We start from the raw sequence: 19,725 nt of genomic DNA, 5'->3' as shown, positions 1-19,725 counted from the left end.
ACACCCAGATCCAATGTAACAAGTCAACTACGTCTCAGTCTTTCCCTTTCTCTCTTTCTCTCTCAATTCTGACAAAGCGTCACAAACACACATACCCTCACATACCACTCTCCCCCCCATCATAAATTTACCGTTTTACCCTTCCCCCCAATCCCCACAAGTACACCCCCATTTCTTCACTCCTCCTTTTGACTCCAAATCCCACATCGCCGAAGAAGAACAACAAAAACACAGAGCAAAAAAAAAAAAAAATCCGAAGCCAAAAAAAAATGGAGCTCCGATTATTAACAGCTACTACGAGTACTAGTACTAGTACTAGTAGTAATAATACTAGTAGCTCTGCTGACGTGGCCGCACCGCCTGAAGATCCGACCCGAAACAAAGAAACGACGGCGTCTGCTGCTGCTGCTGCGGCGGCGGCGAACGCGAAGTACAGGCTGATGTCGCCGGCGAAGCTTCCGATCTCGAGGTCCACGTGTCTCACGATCCCACCTGGGCTCAGTCCGACGTCGTTTCTCGAATCCCCTGTTCTCCTCTCCAACATGAAGGTCTGGTCTCTCTCTCTCTCTCTCTCTCTCTCTCTGATGCGACGTCGTTTTGTGCTTTACTTTGAAAAAAAAAAATGTGGGTTTTGGATCAGGTTCTAGGTTTTTTAAAAAAAATAAAAAATAATGATTTTTTTTTTTTTTTTTGGAGGAACCAAACGTGGCATATTGGGTTTCTAATACTATGTGAAGCTGGAAAAAAGTGGAGAGAATTTGAATTCTTTTTTGAATGACTGTGATTTAAGATATTTCCAATTGAGCTAAAGAAAGATGCTTTTTTTTTTTTTTTGAGCTGAAATTCGAAAATTCTGATTACTATATTTGTTTGTTTCAGACTTGTTTTTCATATGCTGAAGTGGGTTTTTAATTTTAAGGTGTTTTTGGGGGACTTAAATAAATTTGGGTGGTTTGAGCAATTGAGCTGGGACCGTTAGATTCTGATGCTAAGTCATAGTGTTATTTGTTATTATAAGTGTTTGGTTGCTTTATGTTATGCGTTGAGAATAAGATTGTTCTATAATGGAATTTTATGCTTTTTTTTTTTTTTTTGGGGGGGGGGGGGGGGGGGGGAGGAATAATGGGGTTCTGTTTGGTTTTTCTATTTATTTATGAAATGTGAATGTGAATGTGAATGTTGTGTCAGTGTTGTTTTTTCACATAATGGATCTTTCCTTTTTGTTGGGTGCGTGATGCTTTGGTCTTTTTAACAGTGTGTTTTCTTTGGTTTACACCCGTACAAAAACGAAGCAAAAACTTTATAAATTGTTTTTTTTTTGTGTTGTGTAGAATATGGAATCAATTGTTGTCAGCATGGGGTAGTGAGGATTAATTGTTGAGATGAATGGGGTTCAAGGTGGCGAGAAATGATGTGATTGATTTGGGGATTAATGGAATGGAGTATTTGGTTTTGGAGGATATATTTGCTGAATTCCATTTGAGATTCGTGTTGCCATCACTTTGTTCAGTTGAGAGCATAAATATGTCAATATTTTAACATTTTTAAATGGGCACTGGGTTTAACTTTAGTTGTATTAATGATAATTGAATGAATTTTGAACTCATTGGTGAAAAGAAAAGTGTACGGACTTTGCCTTTGCTCCCCTTTAGTGGGTTTATATTGAGATTTTTCTTGGCATTTTTTATTCGTTTATATTGTCTTATCATGGACCTCATGGTGTAAAGTGGCTAGAGTAAGTTTGCTTATGTCATTGATTATACGAGCTTGAGCTTCTTCTACCAGGTTCTATAAGAATGATATCTGTAATTTTGTCAGATATTCTTAGTTAGGAAACAGATATTGGAATAGTTTTGTGAAACTATTGCTGAATTTTTTGGTCTATTGATTGCACGGGTAGTTCAAAACTTGACTGTACATCCCTTTTTCTTTTACTAAGTGAGTGATGTTCTTCTTCTTGTACTTCTTGATAAGATCCCTCCCTTCTCTCCTCTATCCTTTCTCTCATGGATATGTTACCAGAGGCTGATCAAAGAGGTTTCTGAAGCACTAATTTTAATTCTTTTTTCCCTTTATCTTGCAGGCAGAGCCCTCTCCAACCACTGGTTCCTTTATGAAGACTCATATGATGCATGGCCCTATTGGTTCTACAAATCCGGTAACTACTGTTTTCTCCAACACCAATATCTTCAATGAAAGAAACTCCAGCTGCTTCGAATTTAAACCACATGCTTCATCAAATATGGTAATTTCCTAATGAAATATTAATTGTTCAATGGACATTTTGTCGGTGAAAATGTAAATGAGGCACGATTGGTATAGATATATGATCAGGTGGCCCCATAGATCCATACTTTATTCCAATTATAGTTTTCCTAAGCTTCTAATGTATTTTAAACTGTATAATATGCCCCTTGGATTAGGTGATTCAATAGATATCTTATCCTACTAAACCTTATGGATTTTGATATTTAACAGACAAATTAATTTCTTAAATCTAATATCATTTTCTCATGCTTATTTCCTATGTCAGTATGTCTTGCATAAGTTTTAGATAATGACTGATGTGTTTGATTGTCATGTTTTAGCTTCTTACCTAATATTATTTATTTATTTCAAGGTTCCTGCAGATTTGAACCAACAGAGAAGTGAAAAATCTGTGCAAGCCCAAGGTCAGTGCCAACCTCAGGCATTTGCATCATCACCTTCAGTGAAAAAAGAGATGGCAGTTTCCTCAAATGAGTTGAGTCTTGCGTCACCAGGTCACATGGTTACTTCAGGGGCTATTGTACCAGTTGAAGTTGATACTGATGAACCAAACCATAGAGGGACCTCTAACACCGGAGTTCAAGCTTCACAATTTGATCATAAAGGAAGTGGACCTTCAGTCATTGCTGAGAGGCCATCTGATGATGGATATAACTGGAGAAAATATGGACAGAAACTTGTTAAAGGAAGTGAATTTCCACGTAGCTATTACAAATGTACACATCCTAACTGTGAAGTGAAAAAGCTGTTTGAGCGCTCTCATGATGGACAGATAACTGAGATTATCTACAAGGGGACACATGATCATCCTAAACCACAACCTAGCCGTCGATATACTGCTGGTGCTATTATGGCTGTTCAAGAAGAAAGATCTGATAAGGCTCTATCTTTAAATGGTCGAGATGGTAAGAGACAAACTTCACAGTGATTTCTGTTGAGGGTTCTGTTATGGGCCATCTGACGTGCTTTTTGTTTATGGCATATTTTTCTTTTGGCATTGCAGAGAGGTCTGGCATGTTTGGACAGACATCCCATACAGTTGAGCCAACTAGCACTCCTGACCGATCTCCTGTTGCAGTAAATGATGATAGTCTAGATGGAGGTTCAATGCCAAATAGGATCCATGATGAGGCTGATGATGATGATCCATTCTCAAAGCGGAGGTACTATGATTCAAAATTGAGGCTTTAGGTTTTCTGAAGTTTTGCTAATGTGCTAAGTGCTAACCGATGAAGTGTTGTATTGTGCTAAGCAGGAAAATGGACATTGGCGGGGTTGATGTCACTTCGGTGGTTAAGCCTATCCGGGAACCACGAGTTGTTGTTCAAACTCTTAGTGAGGTAGATATACTGGATGATGGGTACCGCTGGCGCAAATATGGGCAGAAAGTGGTCAGAGGCAATCCTAATCCAAGGTAAGTTTTACAAGTTCAATATCAGGAATATGGCTACAGATAATGCCCCTTAGTGATGTGACCTGTGTCTATAATTCACGCTTAGTATTTCAGCTATGGGATCTATTATTTCACAATTATCAGTCTTTGAACCACTTATGATATAATGTCATATGATGGATTTTTCTAATTATTCTGTTATATTTTGAACAGAACATGTTTTGTTTGTTTTCCTTTGTGTGGAATTGAATTTAGCGACAAATAAACGCAGGTAATATTACATTATGCCAGCATAAGTCGGTACTTGAGCGAGCTGGTTACTTATCCAGAAAAAAAGCGAGTACTTTGATCATCTGGCCAAAATATGGGGAATATTTGAGCCTCTTCTTTTAGGATTTGGTACATAGCTAACAATGTTACCTACAGCATTTATTGTTGTGTGGTACATAGCTAGTGTGGTATCGTGGGTTAGGTCTGTATAGCTTACAGAGTATCCAATTTGAAGTTAAACATGTAGAAGAATTTCTTTGACTGACTAGAAGATGATGCATAAGATATTGTTCCTAAGATGCTCTAGATTTTTACCCTTTTTGAAAAACATGTATGATATAGGGCTAAACACATGATAATTTGTTTCTTATATGGATTGATTCTTTTAGACTTAGGGAGTGTGTCAATCCTCAGGTCTGGTGATCTGGTTGCTGATCGTGAGGTTATCAACTAATGTAGTAAAGGTGCTGTGTCATTTAGTCATAGAAAGAGGAAATCAGTTGAAAGATCTCTCAGTGCAAATCAAAAGTAATTATCAATATGTAATTAACTCTTAAATTAGAAACTGATTAACCAAGACGAACTAGTGTATTTCTAAAATTCTTCGCAACCCAGAGATAGATCATGATTTTGTACCATCCAAGTGCAATTGGTAGACAGGAGGGAGGTGCATGAGGAATTTTAGGGAAAGGACTGAGCGGGCTGGAACCTGCTATCCAAATGCTAAAGTGCTCTGTTTTTCATCTGATACAATGATGTCAAACTACTAATTTACTGGAGTAGAATTAGGTCCTCAACTGAGCAATGATCGTAGTCACCCCCATAAGTGTAATACTAGTTACCTTGTCTGTTGTATCACTCCCCTGTATCTAGAATTTCTACTTTAACTTTGCACATGGGGGCACTTGAAATTCTATGTATTATTTTCAAAGTTTTTAGAATTTAGCTCCATGGTCCCCAGAGGCATTTAACTGGAGGTGGTATTGATCAATAGCTTTAAAAAGGGTAGAAATGGATATAGCAAATTGTAGACGTTTTCAGCCTTATTTTTGTTGTCATCAACTTATTCATTTGTGGGTCTAGAGGGAAAAAAAATGGTTTCATTTATGGTGGTAAACACAGTGAATGTTGCATGCTACATCTGATATCATCATGACTAGCACTTCCTTCCAACCCCTAGTCTCACAAACTCATCTAAAGGTCTATCAATATGTCTCCTGTGAGCTTGTGAATAATGTAATACTACTTGTACAGTGACTACTTGTATGGTGTTGTCCTGCATATAGATAGGAAGTACAACTATGACTCCAAAATGTACTTTCCCTTCATGCGCTTGCTACTCTTCTGGCTGGGATCTAACTTCTAGAATATTATCTTTTTTTGTTGTAATTTTTGTATGTTGCTCATCATCATGTTCACGTGTGATACAGGAGCTACTACAAGTGCACAAATGCTGGATGCCCTGTTAGAAAACATGTGGAGAGAGCATCTCATGATCCCAAAGCAGTTATAACCACATATGAGGGGAAACACAATCATGATGTACCTACTGCAAGGACTAGTAGTCATGACACAGCAGGACCCACGGCTGTGAGTGGACCTTTGAGGATTAGATCAGAAGAAAATGATAATGTTAGCCTTAATCTTGGGGTTGGGATCAACTCAGCTGTTGAGAATAGATCCAACGAGCATAGGCAGGCACATCATTCTGATATTCGGGGAAGCCAAACTCACGCTAGCAGTTCACATTATAATGTAGTTCAAGCCACCCCAGTCATGACATACTTTGGTGTTCTAAATACTGGCATGAGTCAGTATGGGTCTAGAGGAAATCCAAGTGAAAGCCTTAACATTGGAATTCCACCTTTAAACCATTCCTCTTACCCATTTCCCCAGAACATGGGGAAAATACTAACAGGTCCATGAAATTGTTTACTATGAAAAAGCCAACAAAAATAAGATGCTGTGCGATTTTTATTTTTTTTCCCATCCTTTTCGGCTTAAGAAGAAAAAGGCAAGAGTCTGAAGATGATATTAGGATTCCTATACATTTTTCTTTAAGTATCTGAAAGCTGTTATTGGTATTGACTGCCCCCTGCAAATGCCTTTGAAGTCCAAATACAATTTGTATGAAGAGCTGTTCCTGGTCTTGACTGCCTCCCTGCAAATGCCTTTGAAGTCCAATCACTATTTGTATTACATTAACTCTCGAAGAATACATTGTACAAATATGAAATTGAGACTCGTATGAATTTCTGACAGAAAGACAGTACTGTAACTTATCAAGTGCATGTATTGTAAGAAATATAGTTCTATCTATTGGCCTGTTTCTTATTATGGACTGTTTGTTATTAGCTAGCTCATGAGTTTTCACATGATTGCATCTTGCAAAGCTGTTATAGTCAGAAAAATGATGATATATCTAAGTACTATAATGATCAAAGTTGAGAATGGAGTGGCCACCAGTGCCAGTGGCTATATAGAAAGGGGAATGTTTGGCTCCAAATTTGAGACCGTGAGTGGGTGAGGTGGGGACTTGCTTACCAATACATGAAAAACCAAAAACTCGCAGAAATAGTAGTATATTACTAGTTCTTTTAGCGGGGGGCCACGTTCAAACAAAGCAATTGGCATATATAGTGAAAAACATTTTACAGTATGTTCTAGTGAATATGAAGCAATTAGGTAAGCGAAGCCCCACACTCTCTCCAGAAGGCTCTTATGGAGAATAAATCTTTCATGAAGGTGACGAAAGACATCTAATCCATCTAAATCTAGCCGTTAGAATCAACCGTTAAGCCAGCTTTTTTGGACCCCACAGATAGAAAATCTATGGAAAATGGGGGGAATGGAATTGAATTTCCTGCAATGTTTTATTACTTAGCAAAGTACAGATGATTTGAGATTCTGTGTTTCTTTGCATTCCCTAGACTAGTAGCAAAAACCGAAGCATGTGTTGCTTTTTTTGGTGCTTTTTGGGTGGGCTGACAGTTACCATTTGGTCTTTAAATGCACTGCTGATAGAATCCAAAAATATTTAAATTCACCATTTGTCTTTCTTTTAAAACCATTCAGCCACTTTAATGTGGACCAAATTTCCGTCAGAGCTAGCTTTACAAACCAACCTTAAAAGTTTTAATAGCTTCCCAAAAGGCACAAAGCTACCTATGACTATATGAGTTCTGTGCAACAAAGTATCTTTTTCCCTTTTGTTACAAAGTAGTTTTTGTATTATAATTGACCAAGTATATTTCTCATCGACTGATGTGGAGTGTCATTGAATATAGTATAGTGAACTAGAATCCCAGAGAGACAGAGAGACAGAGATGCATGCATTGTGGGTTTCTCTGAAGGAGAACTTTAACTGTGGAGTCAAGCTGACTGGTGTTGTTCGGCCGCCTGGGACATGTTATAAGAAAAGGAGTCCAACTACTGAGAAGGATAAATTGGAATCTGAGCTTGTTCATAGCACAAAGGTGATTTGCAAGCAGAACAGCACACGAACATTGCTTTCCAGTAAGTGTTTGCTTTCTCACAATGTTTTTAAGGCTTTGAATCTTTACATTCTGTCCCAAGATGGTGTTTTGTAAACCAATATTATAGATAGCAGGATAAGAGCATTGACTGGATGTGCAATAGAATGAAGAGGGTAGGCAGTAATAGGTGTTTGTTTTCTTGTTAAAAATTCAAGAGTAACAGTGGTTTGATTTCACCTTTCCTCTTAGATATATTTATGCAACTACAAGATTGCCAATAAATAAGCAGTTTCATTAAGGCACTGCTTTCCTCTACACCTGCAGCACTTTTCTGACAAATATTGCTCATGGGACATCCGATAATGAGGATTTCTTTGCATAGGAATTTAATGAAGCTTGATGTAGTTGAGATGTCCTTCCCCGAAATACATCAAATCCATTTTAAAAAGGTTCATATCATTTTGCCTTAAAGGTCAAATGGAGAAAACTTATTTCGGTTATACACAGTTATGCTAACATGACCCCTTGACCCAAAAATATAACTAGGAATATTGAATTTAATGCATATTCTTTGAGTTTGAGTTGAGAACTTCATGGTCTTGCAAGAAACAATCTATCTCTATGGTTGCAATATTCTACACTGGAAGACCTCTCATGAGGCAAAAGACAAACAATCACTTTATTTGGCCTGCTGAGGCCTGCGTCCAATTTATCTTGAACCAATCAAGTGTCTTACTAAAATTAACAAATTGCCTCATATCAAGAATAGCTCAAGGACCTCTTCCTCTCATCTCACGCAAGCCATCTGACAAACCCATCAAAACTGGATTTTAGTCACATTATTTCGATTCATGCAGCAACAGGCTTGCGATTACTTGATATCTAGTTTTGTTGGTGTCTCATGTCAGTGGGGTGGGAATAGCTGTAAACTTTGTGAATCTTTAACCTATAGAATGCATTATGTATTTTGTTTATGCCTTCTCTTGCCAATTTTAAACAGGGCTTAACACTGGAGACCCATCAAGAAACATTGTTGAGATGATCTTTCAAAGAGCTTCCATGAATCCCACAAAGCCATCAACAAAGATCAAAACCGTCCTCAAGGTGAAGAACTCTGCAGAAATTGTTGAAAGGTTCGAAAAATATAGAGAAAGGGTGAAGAAGAAAGCCTATGAGCAATATAAAAGACATCCAAGAAGTACGGTAGATGGGAATGAGCTGTTACGATTCTATGGCACTACAATAGTCTGTTACAGTGAAAAGTCAAAGCGAGTCTCTGAGCTATGTAGAGATCCATCTTGTGGAGCCTGCAGAATAATTCAATCTAAGTTTGACACAGATTACACCAGAAGAAATGGGGTGCAACTGAATACCAGCAGTGAGGACTTGAGTGAAAATATGAATGCCGCTACGAGTGTTAAGAATATAAAGAGGGCTGCGATAGTTTGCAGGACAATTGCTGGGAGCATAGTTAATGTGGTGGATGGGGAATATCTAGATTTTGATTCAGTTGGAAGTGAAGGACTGCTTTCCAACTTAAAATGCTTGATATTGCGAAATCCTAGTGCTGTACTTCCCTGTTTCATTGTAGTTTTTGACTGATCTGAATATTGTGTATATCTTTTTGAATTTAGAACTAATAACTCAGCTCATATTTTGCTTGCATAAAGAGCATGTTAAATAGCAGTAGCACATAATATACATATTCTCACTAATTCCATTTATATAACACCATATTGTAAAATTCTTAAGCTGTCCAAGCAGAAATGCATCTGTTAAACACTACTGATACTATAACATTCAATACTACCCTTGATAATCAGAACCCAGATATCTTGTATTGCATTCCATCACTGATGTTCTAAATGAAATTTAGTTCTGTAAACTGTGCAATAGAACAAGATATGTGGGAAAAAGTTATTTATTACTAGATGATACTAAAGGTAACAACATTTTAATCTCAAACTTCAAATCAGACTTTATTACTAGAAAAACTTCCTACCTCAGGTTGTCACCCCAAGACCTACAAACATGCATCAATTTATGGGAGTTTCACTGCCATGCACAGGAGGTAACCAAAACTCGGTCTAGCCAGCCCAGAAAGAAGGCTCCATCCCTCTCTTCAAGTGTATACTTCTCACTGTAGCTCTTCAGCAGGGACTTGATCGTAGCATTCACTAGGGAACTTAATGGATAAGGTGTAAACCCAGCCATCATAAACCGTGATCTCCATTTTCCTAGAAGTTCATGACGTTCTACTCTTTCAGATCCCTCGCAAGCTATTATGTTAACAATATCTCGAGCCAGACAGAACTGCTCAACATTAATCCGCTCCTTGTGATCCCTCGGAAGAGTCACATCAATAGACTCAAAAATCGCCGTATAGTATTTCAATGTCTCAAGGAAACGATTAAAGAATGGGGCAGTGTTGGTGTTGGATTCTTGCTCAACAAGAGTGACCAGCTTGGGAGACAAGCTCTTAACCAACCTCAACAGCCTATCACGATGATTCTGACCTCCCACACTTTCATCTGGCATGTGGTGCAACATTAAGGCAAAATTCACTGCAATAGCTTCACCAGGACGAACTCCTAGGTCTTCAAGTTGAACCTCAGCGGCAGGAATTCTAGCAGCATTGAACTCAAAAGGTACCTTACATGACTCAGCAAGCTTTGATAACCTGTTCCCCACAATATCAAGCCCCCCTCCTCTGGCATAAGCTGATGTAGAATCATCAATGCCTGTGATACGAATCTTTGGAGGCCCTCCACGCCTTGCAGCAAGACCCTGGATTAAGGTGATCCACTGACTGCCTTGTGCAATCATAAAATCAATTATATGGACTTCATTTTCATCCTTCATTGCTTCAGCAATAGCCCCATTTGCAGACATATACCCAAACTTGAAGTATGGGCATACTTCATAGAGTATGTGCATGTATGAGAGAAGTTCGGCACTGGCAGGCTCTTTGCATCTAAGGGCTTTATATATAGAACTTCCTGAAGAGGCCAACCTTGCAACAAGTCCTTCTAACATATAAGCTCCTAAACGTTGGATTGGCTCACCATTAACTGACACCATCTGTTGTAAGTGTGACATCAACCATTCAGTTGTGAACCTATCATTCTCTTCTATTGCTTTAGCACAAGCACAAAGCATTTCTTTCAAGTCCCATCTAGAGATCATCTCCATCATTTGTTTACACTTCTCTGCATCATATGGAATTTGGACAATTCCAACAGGGTTTGTGATAGAGCGTAAGTCAGGAGTATCTGAATGAGGTCCCAACATAGCAGTTTCGAGTTCACGTATCTTGTGCCTCAAGTCATCAACATCATCTGTTAAGCAAGATTCATTAACTGGTGAGCCACAAGTGTTGTCAGATGATTGGTGTGAGTGTACTGGGAATGACTCTGTATCTTGTTCTGGGCTGCCATTAGGTGAGAAACTGACAGTAGATGGAGAATTGTGAATGGCATAGCCACTGGTTCCTGAGTGTGATTCAAGGGTGCAATACTGCTCAAAAATCGGAACTGAAGGGTGGGTTCCCTGGCTGCTGTCATCAGAGCATGAGTGGGGTTCCAAACTCTGGATGGTGGGCATGCAATAGGAGACCACCTCCTGCACTGGCTCGTCAGAGAACCTCTGCAACCCATTTGAAAATTTTTGTTTCTGAGATGGATGCATTGAAAAATAGCCAATTGTCTTTTTTAGGACAATCAATGGATGGCCAATGGCCAAAACAATACCGGATAACTTTTCTGGCACTGATGTTCTCAACCTTAACTGACAGCTTTCTACTTCTTGAACTACAAAGCTTGCTACTTCAAATTATGCAGCTTTATCATTATTTCCAAATTTCAGCGTAGATGATATATCAACATATTCTGCAGAGAAGGGTAGCAACATAATATGATTAATGAGCAAGAATTACATTGTAGATCATATGGAAGCATGTTAGAGCTGTAGAAATGTGATCCTATAAGCAGCAAATGATGTTAAAGGTTCCTAAAGATTAACATGAACAATGGCAGCATGCAAGGTAGGAGTGGTTAATGGATAGATTAACACTACTCAGATAGCATAAACTAGAATGTCATATGTTTTGTCTAGAGGATAACATATGCTTGGCAATTTCATTTGTTTATGCGCTCCACTTTGAGAACCATATATATACATAAAAGCTAGTATCTGCATGAAAAAAATACAGTTCTGCAGTAGTTAAAGTATTACAGTAGGAAGATTCTCAAAGTTAAGCTCTTATAACCAAAGTTGCATGATTTGGAGCTAAACACATGTTCATCCCCTCCTCTTTCATCTTTTCTTTTTGGCCCCAACCTATTCTCTTCATTATATATGTATGCCTATTCCTTTTACTTGTCTTTTTAATAAGAGGTGTTCATATATAATATCTGTATAAATATATGGAGTATCTGTTAGCATTATGTATATCCTTGATTAAGCTAAAATCCAGGACAATCACTATTGTACGGTCCTTGATTTTAGTATCGATCAATGGTCCTCTGTCCCACTAGATCAATTGCCTTAGGTCTATATATTCAGGCCATCCTCTATACATTCACTGTACAAAACATGATAAAATACATTAACACGGTTCTTTTTCTCCCTTTCTCTCTGTGTCTTTATTCTCAACAAAAGGAAATTATAAACAGCTATTTTGAAGAACAAGGATATTTACTGCAGTGTAAAAGCTACATGATCAAGTAATTCATTTTATTGTGTTCTTAGTGTGAAAATAATCAAAATTTATACCCAAAATAAAAAAGCTGAAGGGAAGATTTTGAAAAAAAAAAAAAAAAAAAAAAGTAGGTTCAACCTTATAGGAAAGTATCTGACAGATGATGAACACCTTTGACTCAACAACCTAGAAGATGTTGTAATCCCTGCATGTATGCCACTTGTAATACATTCACTAAGGACATTGCTGTCGAGAAGTAAACCCTGTTTCAAACCAAAAGTCTAATTGGCATTAATTTAATGGATTACTTAACAAGATAGCTCTGCATGGCTACCGTTATGAGTAAAGAAGAAAATTACAAATACAAAATACTTTTTTTTAATAGAGAATGCTAATACAGAACACTTAGATGCATCTATTAGTGCAATGCCAATAATGCTATTATAATAAAATCAAGCAATTTGTAGATCAAAATCATAGCATAAAAATACTTCTGAAGAAAAAACACACAGAATTGCTTCCAGACCACAATTAGATATCCCTTATTAGCATGTAATATTGAAAAAAGAAGAAGATGAAGAAGAAGAAGACTTTCTACACCTTCTAGAGCAACTCAATTCATACTGATTGAAAAACTATATCCACAAGCGGGAAGAAATTTTAGAGAGAGCTAAAATTCCCAGCGACCGTCTAAACCTTAAAAGACCCTCAAGATCTATGGTTTAAGAAAAACCACCAACAATAACAAATCAAACTTGTTAAAGTTTGAAAAAACATATACACAGAGAGAGAGAGAGAGAGAGAGAGAGAGAGTCAGGCTAAGTATTTATTCCACTTAAAATTCTAAAGCCATCACCTTCATTCAGGAAAAAAAAAGATGTAAAGAAATATATATTTGTGTGTGTGATATAGAAGAAGAACAAAATTCATGGAGTTCAACCCAAATGGGAAAATCCTTTTTCATACACCAAAAGAAGAAGAAGAAGAAGCTACCAACCCATTTTCACAAACAACATATTACCTCTAAAAAGAAAGACTTTGAACTGAATTTAGCTCAAAGATACAGAAAACACCACAACCTCATCACCAAAACACCATTCTTGTTCCATACTAACCATACCAACATTCTACATAGAAATTGACAACATGAAGCATAGAAAAAACATGTCTACCTAAAAAAGTCAGACGCAAGAAATTCAACTAACAAGAAAATTAAAGCCACATCAATTCCAACATCAAATTAATAAAGTTTTTCCGGCATACCTTTGATGCTTACAACCTTAAGTTTCTTGCTCGTCTTTGCTGCAAAGTTGAAACAAATATCTGTCTTCCTGTCAATAACTACAACTGCAAGGTCCCCTCACAGAGACATCATAATGAATATCAATCTACAATTTATAGTAAGGCTTGGTTAAGGAATGACCACATTAGGTCCGGGATTTACATGGGCTGCCATTGACATTACAATAGACTAGATTCTATTGTCATCATCCTATAATCTCATTAAATTTTCACCTTCAACCTACTCAAAGACTAAAAAGACCCTTGATTCACAACTTATAGTCAAATATGGTTCAAACATTAATTCATAAACTATCATCATGATCATCCTGGTGTCTTTGTTATGGTCATCTTTTTGCAATATAAATTGTTGACATATTGCATGTAAATTCTAAGTCTTCTATTTTATTTTTTTGACCACTTGTGACATCATAGCTGACCAATTAATATGCCCACCTTACATCATACTAAATTTGAGGTTTAAAATTTTATAATTTAAAAAAAAAAATTGGTATATATATTGAGGACAGTGGCCTTTGGAGGGGCAGAAAATGATGGCCAATTGTGTATCATATTGTTGATGATGCCGACATCAAATGTGTAGCTATTTTAGTCCTTGATAATATAGTTATGATAATATTATATGGTTTCACTTTCACTTATCCAACAGTCAAAACTTATGGCAACAAAAAAGAGATTAAAAAAAAGTTGATTAACTAAGTACCGAAGCAGAAATTAGAGAAATTTAAAAGAATTGTGACCATGCCATGTTTAAATCCTGTTATAGTTTAATTTTAAATTTTCTTTCTCTATCTCTGTGCTTCACGTTGGAGGATGTTTTAGTCATTCTGTACATGAAATTAGAATAGAATGATATATACAGTAAATTTATATAGTAAATCTGTAAATGAAAGGAGGGGACAATTTGATTTTGTTGAATGTTGAAGTGGAAGGGTCTTTTTGACATTAGGTAAGAAGAAGAATGCAAGTGCAAAGCCCCAACGGGGACTTTGGTCCACACGTTTTTGAACAGTAAACTTTTTTTCAACTTCTTTTTCAGATCCAGCTTTTTACAGGGCCTTATCTCCTAAAGTGCACACCTTTTTGTATTCTTCCTCAGATGAATTAACCAATAAAAACCTTTCTTTATAATCTTAATTTATTCTAATTACTTATGTAGTTGTCTTTGTAATCTCATCATGCTTTAATGATCCATGTTGAGACACAAACAAAACTCTTGAAACCTACTAGTAAATTTGACAAGCTTTTAGCTTTTATTAAACCTTCACTTTTAAATTGCATAAAAATAAAAGTAATATATATAAATTGCATAAGATGTGAGATTTTTTCTAATTTTAAAATTTTTTATCTTACACGTTCATTAATATAATTAATCATATCTCCATTTATTAGGATTTGGTAATCATAATCATTAATTTTTTATTTTGGTGGCAAATTACAAATTGCAATATCTAATTTTGCATAAAATTCAATTCAATCTTCTAATTTCACTTTCATTTAATTTGATCTTTTAATTTTTCAACTTTATTCAATTTAGTCTTTCCGTTACTCTATGTCAAAATCTAGCCATTAAGGACCTCCACAACCATATAGTTTTACATTGAACTAAGTTTAAAGTTAACAGTTCAATTTTGACGGAGGACTAATGGGAGAATTGAATTAAACAAAATTGAGAGTTCGAAAACTAAATTGAATAAAATGAAGTTGGATGTTGCAATTTGTAATTTAGCCTTTTAAAAAATAATAAAAATAATTTAATCACAAAATGTTTTGATGATTAACATAGTTTATGGTTTCTTAGTAAAAGGATCATATTCAAGTGGTCTTCACAATTCTAATCTTAGAATTTATTTATACTAGTAGGTTGAGAGAGTGCACCTAAATAAAAAGAATGGGCTATTATTGATACCTCATAAATGTAAAGATGTGTGCAAGGACTAGCGAAAAAGAATGAACGTGCTCACTCTTGTACATTCACCATTATTATTGAAGTATCACCCGACCCCACCCACCTGATCTTCAAAAATTGATGAGAAGCTCAAAACAATTGGTTGTGAATTTAATTGTTATTATTATTATTTTTTATGAACGTTGTGAAATTTATTGAACCTACAACTCATTAAGGTTTTAATATAAGCAATGTTAAATATAAAATAATAAAAAAATTGACAACATTTTTGACACATGTTGAAATGGCAAGTTTATACAGTTCTCATTTGAATCTATTACTAGTATTATTGTTTTACCTATTACTAACAACTAGTATGTAGCCCCGTGCTACCGCACGGAAATAGATATATTATTAATCATGAGTTTATTCATGTTTAAAAAGCTTAGTTAAATCTAAATTCATATTATTAACCAGAAAATTTCATTAACAAAACTTAGCAGTATATATATTTTACACAGAAAGATGAACCTTGGTGACAATGTTTATCCAAAAGATCCATTCACGCTTTTGAATCTTCAATCTCTATTGGTGATTGAAATTTTCGCAGCTTAAAAAATTTAAAATTAAAAAAAAAAAAAAAAAAAAAAAAACCTTCAGAGTTGTACTCATTTTGTAGTTTTACGATGGGTCATTTTGTAACATGATGGGCATTTGTGTGAAGAAAAAACTTTTGAAGTTCCATGGCTGATAAAAGAAATTATCTCCAATCTCTTTTTATAGAGAGAAGGGTTTGTGCGTGTTTTTATTCATCATTTATAGTTGTATTATCACGAAACAGGTCCAATGGATTTAGATTGGTACTACCAATTCCCAAAGCATGAGTGTTTAATGTGTTATTAATTTCATCTCATTGGCGTCTGTACATGACAGCAAAATTAAAAATAATTAGATTGTACACGTGTATAGCAAAATTGGACTCCAATTTCAGATTCTAATTGAACAATTGGAATGATAATTTATGATAGTAACAACAATAAGAAAATTCAAATTAAATTTCAAATTAAATTGTAACAATCTAGATAAAAAATTCCAGTAGAAAGACAGGGTGGAGTGATCCACTCCAAGAAGGCGACCAAACTTGCGTAAATATAGAATAATAAATCTCTCTCCGGAAAATTTACATTGTTCATAACTTTTACCTTCACTAAACATTTTAAAAACATAGTGACTCACATCTGCCATCCAGACATCTACAGCCGGGTCCTCTCCAATTCGCATGAGATTCCATTGATCACTAAGTTCCTTTGCAGCCTGCAAAAAGTATCATCCATCGGTCCACAGCAGTGCTTTCTTCATTTTATAGGTGCCAAACCTAAACAAAAAGCCAAATATAAGGATAGTGAATTTTAGGCATAATGTGCATCTAATCACATAGTAGCAATTTATAACAAATGTAAAGATGCAAACTTTGTAAGTGAATAGTAAACAAAACTCAATATCAGAACCAAGAAGAAAGCACTTTAATCTGAAACTCAGTGCAAATGTAAAGATGCAAACTTTGTGAGCAATTTATAACAAAGATGCAAACTCTGGCTTTGCTATCTTTTTGGAAATTATGCAATATACCCAAACCAAGTTCTTATCACCGATATTAATCTCTTTGGTTTTCGCGTTTGACTACAAAATCAAGAAAAAACTTAATTAGCATAGTAACTAACTTAACCCGATACATAGAAGTGGTTTTAATGAGAATGAGCCCACATACATTTAGCCACATGATGCAAAATTCAACTTCAATTTCAGATTCTAGACACATGGCACAAAATTAGAGTTCTAATTTGGAATTCAATTTCACACTCTCTCTGCTTCACCTATTATTTTATACATAGATTTATCACATCAACAAATATCTATTTTTTTGTGTTTATAGACTTTTTCAATTAATATTCCATTTTGTCTACATCAAATTTATTTTTATGAATTAGATATATATCAAGGCTCAAATCCATGGTCTAGATTCAATGTACTAAAACCTACTTATAATTTGAAAACTATTGAACCTAAAACTAATTAAGGTTTTAATATAAACAATGCTACATATACAAATAAATAAATAAATTGAAAACATTTTTGACACATGTTGATATGGAAAATTTGTATGGATTCTCATTTGAACCCACTACGAACATCATTTTTTTACTTACTATTAACAATTTGCCACATCAGCAAATGTTTAATTTGTTGTCCATTTTTTTTTTTTTTTGTCTATAGGTTTTCTCTATTAATATTCCATTTTGTCTACATCAAATTTATTTTTATGAGTTAGATATATCAAGGCTCGAACCCATTGTCTAGATTCAAAGTACTAAAACCTACTTATAATGTAAATACAGTAAAATTAATCCTACTTATAAGATGTGTAAGGACCCGTTTTGCAGTCCAAGCCCAAAATGTATGGGATCTTGGCCTAGTGAGTCCAGTACAATAAATTTATAGAGAGTGGGTCAAAGAATTAGGTCCTAATAAATTTGACAACGGTTAGGATGGCTTCAGAAGATGGTCAAGCAAGAACAAAGAACATAGAACTGAATGAATTCATTGTTCGAGGAGGTCTATCTCCATATAAATCAACTAAACTGGTTACAAGTATAATTTTAATTGCTACAGTACTCTTTGATGAATTTCCAATCCTCATCTCATGGAAGGTCTTTCACATTATATAACTCCATTGGGATCATCTAAATTCTATACTTGTTGATCATTTGAGCTCTTACTTGAGTTCATGTCCTATCAGACACCCTCTTTGGCTTCCTGTGAGTGGTGGTAACCAAGACAGCACTGTTCAGGGATCTTCTCCACATAAATGCGACAAAAAAAGTAGCTGCAGTGCATTTAATGAGATTGTTGTAGCTTTCCTTTAGATATTTTTGGATTTCCTTCATTCTCATATGTTCATGAGCCATGTCCCTATCACTGGAGCTTCTTGGAGGGTCACTCTAATTGCTGGAATACATACTTAAGCTGCATTCATCATATCCGAGAAGGAGTTCCTCCTCGGACCACCTTCCATTCATTCCTTACTCATGAGACTTTAAATTGGAATCCCTCATAACTATTTGTTAACATGATAGCGGACGACTGCCCTTGTGACTAGAAGATAGATGCTATATATGTTGGAGAATGGCTACACTGATGTCTAATAAGATAATTAAATTGAGGAATTCTTGATCAAGAATGACATATTCAAATTAAGTGCACCGTGTGCAATAGTTATAAAGCACTAAAAAAAAAAAAAAAAAAAAAAAAAAAAAAAACCTTTCAATATCAACTCTTAATAAAATAAAATGTGAAAAAGTAAATTTTTTTTGGGTTGTGTTAGCGGATACCATAAGGTGCCTATTAACAACTTTTTGACCTTTTTTTTTTTTTTTTCCAACTTTTTTTGTCTTTTTTGCAATTTTATATCATTCTTTTCAACTTTATAAGCGGTGAGACCTACTTCGTAAAGAAAAAAAAATATATTAAAATAATTTATGAGACCAATTTTATGTCTTTTTCTTCTATTTAATCAATTTTTTTTTGTATTAAATAGGATTCACATTAGACCAACATTGACAGATACTCCATGATGCTTATTAACACCGACCACCAAAGGAGGGCGGCACTATATGCAGGAAAACATTAAATTTAGACTAATTACAACAGCCTCAGACCTTTGAACTAATGTCTAACACCATGTCATGACAATACAAAGTTTGAACATAAAAAATTTGTAGAGCAAAAATGACTGCTGTTAAATTTACAAACAAAAAACAAAAACAAAGTAAGGCAGAACAAAACAAGAAACAATAAGTATCATGAAGCTTGACTTTCATGGCTTCCCACGGTTGGCCAGATGTAAAGGATTGACTCTAGAATTCCGCAAAAAATTAAAAAGTAGACATCTGCAATCTCTATTAATTCTCTCGTTCTTGTCTTCATTCTTCTAAGTCAAAGCCGAATCCGCAAAATTAATGGTACGTGCAGCAGCCATGTCGTTCAGCTTTACGGAACAATGAGCTTTTTCGCAAAGGCTGATCTTTGTGTGGAAATGGGTTCAACTCCTTTTGTGTTGAAATTTGTTTAACAAAGTTTTTGAAAGTTGAGTATGAGATTTTCCTAATCAGCAAAACGTCATGCAGTTGCAATATTTGTTTTATTTATTAAAATTTTTAATTAAATTTAAATATATAATTGCATTTAATTTAATTATCTTTGAAAAATATATTAAGATTGTTTATGATTCGTTAATGAATGCAACTGCTTTTTTTTTTTAAAAAAAATTTAATTGAAAAACATAATAAACTGTGCATCTAAAAAAAAATATACCTAAGTTTTATCCAATAGTTTTAATCTCTCATTTGTGTTGTGCTTTAGAGTAACAGAT

General features: G+C 35.3%; 3 protein-coding genes across 12 annotated transcripts; 2 read left to right on the top strand and 1 right to left on the bottom strand.

Moving 5' to 3' along the window:
* LOC126694412 (probable WRKY transcription factor 20) lies at positions 1–6,268 on the top strand. 6 transcript variants are annotated; one of them, XM_050390660.1, is made up of 6 exons: positions 1–548; positions 2,084–2,158; positions 2,621–3,173; positions 3,272–3,431; positions 3,524–3,682; positions 5,362–6,268. In XM_050390660.1, exons 1-6 carry the CDS (start codon positions 270–272, stop codon positions 5,855–5,857), a joined length of 1,722 nt encoding a protein of 573 aa, XP_050246617.1. In that variant the 5' UTR covers positions 1–269; the 3' UTR covers positions 5,858–6,268. The 6 variants fall into 6 exon arrangements, with proteins under 6 accessions (XP_050246617.1, XP_050246616.1, XP_050246619.1 ...); XM_050390659.1 differs by having other exon boundaries at positions 3–548; positions 2,084–2,245; XM_050390662.1 differs by lacking the exon at positions 1–548 and adding an exon at positions 1,786–1,938.
* A 315-nt stretch (positions 6,269–6,583) lies between these two features.
* Positions 6,584–9,026, top strand: LOC126694415 (uncharacterized). The gene is made up of 2 exons (XM_050390671.1): positions 6,584–7,447; positions 8,408–9,026. The coding sequence occupies exons 1-2, from the start codon at positions 7,258–7,260 to the stop codon at positions 9,007–9,009; spliced, it is 792 nt and encodes a 263-aa protein (XP_050246628.1). The 5' UTR covers positions 6,584–7,257; the 3' UTR covers positions 9,010–9,026.
* Positions 9,027–9,312: 286 nt separating this feature from the next.
* LOC126694414 (scarecrow-like protein 21) lies at positions 9,313–13,562 on the bottom strand. Of its 5 annotated transcripts, XM_050390670.1 has the most exons (4): positions 13,370–13,562; positions 12,245–12,369; positions 11,157–11,294; positions 9,313–11,052 (listed from the first exon to the last, which is right to left on the bottom strand). In XM_050390670.1, the coding sequence occupies exon 4, from the start codon at positions 11,008–11,010 to the stop codon at positions 9,460–9,462; it is 1,551 nt and encodes a 516-aa protein (XP_050246627.1). In that variant the 5' UTR covers positions 11,011–11,052; positions 11,157–11,294; positions 12,245–12,369; positions 13,370–13,562; the 3' UTR covers positions 9,313–9,459. The 5 variants fall into 5 exon arrangements, with proteins under 5 accessions (XP_050246627.1, XP_050246623.1, XP_050246622.1 ...); XM_050390666.1 differs by having other exon boundaries at positions 9,313–11,294; positions 12,245–12,387; XM_050390665.1 differs by having other exon boundaries at positions 9,313–11,294.
* Between the last annotated feature and the right edge of the window lie 6,163 nt (positions 13,563–19,725).

The sequence above is a fragment of the Quercus robur genome, chromosome 8 (genome assembly GCF_932294415.1).
Source record: "Quercus robur chromosome 8, dhQueRobu3.1, whole genome shotgun sequence".
In the NCBI taxonomy this organism is placed as follows: Eukaryota; Viridiplantae; Streptophyta; class Magnoliopsida; order Fagales; family Fagaceae; genus Quercus; species Quercus robur.
This window is presented reverse-complemented; position numbering and strand designations above follow the sequence as displayed.

Excerpts from the sequence above, each read along its gene's own strand:
- LOC126694412 (XM_050390659.1), top strand. The coding sequence starts at position 270 with ATGGAGCTCCGATTATTAACAGCTACTACGAGTACTAGTACTAGTACT. Across the intron at positions 549-2,083 it reads TTCTCCTCTCCAACATGAAG|GCAGAGCCCTCTCCAACCAC; the intron begins GTCTGGTCTCTC and ends TTTATCTTGCAG. Across the intron at positions 3,432-3,523 it reads GATCCATTCTCAAAGCGGAG|GAAAATGGACATTGGCGGGG; the intron begins GTACTATGATTC and ends TGTGCTAAGCAG.
- LOC126694415 (XM_050390671.1), top strand. The coding sequence starts at position 7,258 with ATGCATGCATTGTGGGTTTCTCTGAAGGAGAACTTTAACTGTGGAGTC. Across the intron at positions 7,448-8,407 it reads CACACGAACATTGCTTTCCA|GGCTTAACACTGGAGACCCA; the intron begins GTAAGTGTTTGC and ends AATTTTAAACAG.
- LOC126694414 (XM_050390666.1), bottom strand. The coding sequence starts at position 11,094 with ATGCATCCATCTCAGAAACAAAAATTTTCAAATGGGTTGCAGAGGTTC.